Below are 4,879 nucleotides of genomic sequence, written 5' to 3'. Positions count from 1 at the left end.
TGGCAGGGCTGGATGTGTGCTGGATGTTCCTGGATGTGTGCGGGATGTTCAGGGAAACCCTGCCATCTGCTGCACAGCCCAACGTGTGCAGCCCTGGTTGCAGGCACACCGTGACCCCCACCGTGGTCCCCATCGCAGCCCCCCACTCGCCAGGACCCCCACCTGCACCCGGCAGGGTACGGGCACCCATCACGGGCAGCCCGGCTCTCTCGCCTGTATCCCGACGGGGTGTGCGTGCCAGCGAGCAGATGGATGCGAAGATGCCAGGCACGGGTTTATCCTGATTGCCTTTAAACGGTGCTGCCAATCGCTGTACCACTGTTAATGTCTTGCACGGCCTTGAAATGGAGCCAGGCTTTAAACCGAGTCTTTTTTCCACCCTTCATGCAGCCAATTTGGGGCTGCTCCTTTCGGGACAGGCTTGGCAGAGCCCTGGGCTGGGTTGTAAGAGGTCTGGCAGGGCCAGGCAGCGTGGGGCAGGGTACAGCCCCCCACCCTCCTAAAGCCCCGCTCCCCAATCCGCAGCCGAGCTGGATCAGCTGGAAGTTTCCTGTCCTGGGGGAAAGGGTCCAAATTCAGGATGATTTGATAACCGAGAGCAGCCCACTCAAGAGCCAGGGAGGAATTTCCAAGTGGTCATCCTGCAGGCACCCAGGGCTGGAAGAAATAACTAACCCTGGGGAGTTTAGGGGGGAGTTAGTTTGACTGATTTCCAAAGGAAACCAACCTAATGCAATTACGCCCCGTCTCTCCCTGGGCTTTCTGTGCTGTCCAGCCCACAGTAACGTTGGAACCGCAGCACAGGCAGAGGGGCAAAAGTTTAAAGATAATAATTTCCTCCAAATCTAAGAAAATAAACATTTTTTGGGGGGGGTGGCTAGGGCCACTCTGCAGTGCGTGAGAGCAGAGAGCCTGGACGGAGCAGGGTGTTACAAAGCACTGGCCCTTTACAAGACCCTGGAGAGTTTTGGGAGGAGGGACAGAGCCCCCAAAAGCAGCACCCCACTGGTGCTGGGGACTCGCTGGTCCCTTTGCCCATGCACTGCCGCTGTGTGCTGTCCCGCAGGGCTGGAGGGCTGGGCTGCCGCAGCTCCGGGCATCACAGACCTGCCTCTGCGCTGGGCTGACGGGGAGATCGTCACCGAGGGGGATGGAGAGGAGCCGGTGGATTTTCTTGCACCAGGTATTGTGTGTGTTGGGTCCCTGGGGTCCTGCTCTGCCATGGGGACCCCCTCGTGATCTCATAGGACATCCCACTGCTACGCTGGTGTGTGAGGTGCTGGGCTTCATCCCAGAGCTGAGCGTGTTTCAATAACACAAGGCATTGGGGGGGGGATTGGAGCGGTGGACCAGGACCATGGGAGGGCAGGATGGAGCTGGCCCTGCTTTAGCAGGGTGACTGTGGCTCCTGGTGATGCTGGTGGGAAAAGGACAGCACCAACCACCCTGGCAGCATTGGTATCTCCATGTCCTACAGACTTTGCTCCTCTCTCCCCTCACAGAGAAGTTTCTGCAGAACCAGCGTCTCAGTTACGGGCAGCTCCTGTCCCTGCTGCTGGGAGTGGAGGGGAATGGGACGGGAACAGAGACCGGGGTGCCCCTGCTCCAGGTCCAGCTGGTGCTGGAGGGCGAGGGGATGGAGATCACCATGTCCAGCAGCAAGAGCCAGCCCCAGCACGGAAAGCAGGCTGTCACCTTCAGGTACCCATCACGGTGCTTTGGGGAGCCTCGGCTGGGTTTGGGACACAGCCTGTCTGATCTTACCTGGGTTGCCCTGTGCTGTGGGGCTCAGCCCTGCTCCCTGCCCCCCTTGGGGGTTTAACTGTGCCCCCATCGCTGTGCCCGGGTCCCAATCAGGGAGCCGAGCTGTCCTGCAGCATGTGGCTGCCAGGCTGGCCCTGTCCTTCTTCCCACGCTCCTTCTCCAACAGGCTGCACGAGGCAGAGGAGGATGCGGAGCCTTCGCTGTCAGCCTTCAGCTTCCAGCGCCTGCTCTCCAACCTGACCGCCCTCCGCCTCCGCGTGAGCCGTAGCCCCGTGCAAGGTGGGTGGCTCCACACAACGTCCCCGTGGGGACCAGACTGGGATGGGGCTGGGGACATCGAAGCAGCCTCAGGCTCTCAGGGACCAGAGGCATTGCAGGGGGTATGTTGGAGCAGGGGCTGGCTCCTCTCTGTGAACACCCCTGGGCTCTCCAGGAGTTATTTTGGGGTCTCCTACACCTGTCTGGAGCATTTCCAGGCAGGGGGATGTGCCATCCCATTCTCACGCTGCTCTCCCCTCTCGCAGGCAGGCTGTCCCTGAGCGAGGTCCAGCTCACGTCCGCTCGCCCCGGGCCGGGGGCACGGGCAGGCTGGGTGGAGGAGTGCACGTGTCCTTCGGGCTACACCGGGCAGTTCTGCCAGTCCTGTGCACCCGGCTTCAAGCGGGAGATGCCCTTCGGCAGCCCCTTCATCAGCTGCGTGCCCTGCGCCTGCAACCAGCACGGGGACTGTCACCCCCTCACAGGTGTGCACCCCCCAGCCCCTCCACTTGCCCCGTCGCTACGTGCATGGGTGAAAAATCCGTGTCTTTGCTTGTTAGGGATGCTGGAAACCATCTGTGAGGTTGTGGTACCCAAAATTTGCAAGTTGAATTGCTTGGCCGGTTGTAGGGACCGGGTTCATAACGGCAAAGGCAGAGATAATTAATGAAGTACAATAATGGTGGTAATTTATAATGAAGGGCACATTTCATGGTGCTCCTTGACCTTAAAGGAGGAGAAAGGAAGGGTGCTGGTCCTCAGAGGAGTGGGGAGGCAGGGGTCAGGGCAGGACAGAGGCAGAGGGTTTTGCCAGGATGGGTCTCGCAGGCAGCATCGCTGCCCGAGGAGCAGAGCGGGACTGGGTACAGACCTGGCATCTGCAAACTGGGGGCAAACTTGTGCAGAGAAACAAGGAAAAGAGCAGGAAAATACAGCGGTGCCAAGCTCGTGGGAAGGCACCAGAGGAGCCTGCTCTTGTGCTGCCAGCCCAAGCCCTGCTCTGCTTCCAGATCCAGCTCAGAGGTGCGCGACTGCAGCAGGGACTAAGGCTTGAAGGGAGGAAAAAGCAAAGTCTTCAGGGCAGTGTGGCTGTGTCTGGGGTGGTTCACGGGCTGTTGGCTCTCCCCTGTCCTGCCAGGCAAAGCGTCTGGATGGCTTTGGTTTGGGAAGGGGGGCAGGATTGCAAACCGCTGCCCTGGAGCTTGAGGTGGCTGCATGAATCCAGCACCAGCTCCAGGGAAAGGCAGATCAGAGCTGCGAGGGGCTCAGGAGGTGCTGCCTTGCTCCCTGTCTACCCCTGCAGAAAGCAGCAGCTCCGATCGCTGCTGAAAAGAGCTTGGAAATAAGATGATGCATTTGGTACCGGGATGGAGCCCCTGGGGCTCGGTGAGGAGTGACAATGGTGTATGGCTGGGATGGAAAGGGCTGGAAGAGGCATCGCGCTCTGCAAGTGCCCCTGCCCTGCCAGCAGAAACGCAGCAGCAGCTTTGCAAACTTGTCCTTCGTCTCGCAGAGCCGGGGCTGGCGCCGCCGACTGCACAATCCTCAGGGATGGGGCCAGGCTTTTGATGTCCCGGCCCAGGCGCTGCCAGCCTGAGCCAGCCCACACGCTTCCTTTCATTTATTTTTCCACTCCTTCCTGCCACCCGCTTTTCCTTTCTTTTCCATTGTCCAGCTCCGCCTGGATGTGAGGGAAATGGAAAAACACCCGTTCCCTCCTGTGCAACCTGCCTGGTATGACCCAGCCCCACAAACCATGGGGAAAAATCCTCCTCCTGGCTCCTTCTCTCTCTCCAGTCAAGCAGAGCATCTGCCTGGAGGTGGGGGGGTTCCTTGAGCATCCTTCCTCCTCTTCCTCCTCCTCCTAGCTGATTTTGGAAGGCCATGACTCACCGGCTCAGCTCGCGAGGAGACGCTCGCTCCCCGCTGGGTGCCGAGACCGGCTGCTCGTGTTTTCCATGACAGGCTGGAAACGATGCGCCTCGTCGCTGAGAAATGTGTTGTTGATTATCGCAGGCGCCGACAGACTCCGCGCACATTGACGGTGATGCCTGCGTGTGCCGGCGCTGCCTTGTCCCCACGCCACGGGGGAACGCGGGGTTGGCACTGGGGCCCCGGTTTCCTCCCGAAAACCTTCTCCCTTGATCAGGGAGGGAAAATGTTCTGAGTCTTGGTTGGAGACGTGCAATCCCAGCGTCATCCCTTGGCTGGAATTGTGCTTCCCTCTCGGCACCCGCGGTGTGCCACGCTCAGCATTTGGCTCTCCAGTCCTCCCGTGGTCCCTGCTGTTATTTGGGGCTGTGTTTTTGCAGACCCTCAGCTCCGTTTTCCTCCTCACAGGGCACTGCCGGTGCTTGCACAATACGGAAGGTCCCTCCTGCGAGCGCTGCAGCCCCGGGTTTTATGGCAACCCCTTCGCAGGGCGGTTCCCCTTTGGGGTCGTGTTCGTGACCCGCAGGCCGTGCCCCTGCCCTGGCCACTCGCCCGGCACCGAGGTGCCCAGCAGTGGGGAGGTGGTCTGCACCCATTGCCCCCCGGGACAGAGAGGTGAGGCTGGGGGCAGGTGGGCGAGGGGGCTGCGGGCAGTACCGGCACAGCCAGACCCTCCCCACCTTTTTGCCTTCTCCAGGAAAACGCTGTGAGCTCTGTGACGATGGGTTTTTCGGGGACCCCTTGGGGCAGAGGGGTCCTGTGCGTCCCTGCATCCCCTGCCAGTGTCACGGGAACGTGGATCTCAACGCCGTGGGGAACTGCGACCCCGTGTCCGGCCGGTGCCTGCGCTGCCTGTACAACACGACAGGCGAGCACTGCGAGAAGTGTCGGCCGGGCTTCTATGGGGAAGCGATGGCTCCTGCCC

General features: G+C 60.8%; 1 protein-coding gene across 1 annotated transcript in view; it reads left to right on the top strand.

Annotated features, from left to right (window-relative positions):
• Positions 1–4,879, top strand: part of LAMC3 (laminin, gamma 3) — a gene marked incomplete at its 5' end in the record, with an annotated part of 11,695 nt that overhangs the window by 1,104 nt on the left and 5,712 nt on the right. The window contains 6 exon segments of the mRNA XM_009697853.1: positions 1,067–1,183; positions 1,503–1,701; positions 1,931–2,043; positions 2,289–2,507; positions 4,363–4,569; positions 4,652–4,879. Of these exon segments, the coding sequence (XP_009696155.1) occupies positions 1,067–1,183; positions 1,503–1,701; positions 1,931–2,043; positions 2,289–2,507; positions 4,363–4,569; positions 4,652–4,879 (1,083 nt within the window).

This window comes from Cariama cristata, unplaced genomic scaffold (assembly GCF_000690535.1).
Source record: "Cariama cristata isolate BGI_N322 unplaced genomic scaffold, ASM69053v1 scaffold22390, whole genome shotgun sequence".
In the NCBI taxonomy this organism is placed as follows: domain Eukaryota; kingdom Metazoa; phylum Chordata; class Aves; order Cariamiformes; family Cariamidae; genus Cariama; species Cariama cristata.
The sequence above is the reverse complement of the archived record's forward strand: the minus strand, read 5'-3'. Positions and strand labels throughout refer to the sequence as shown.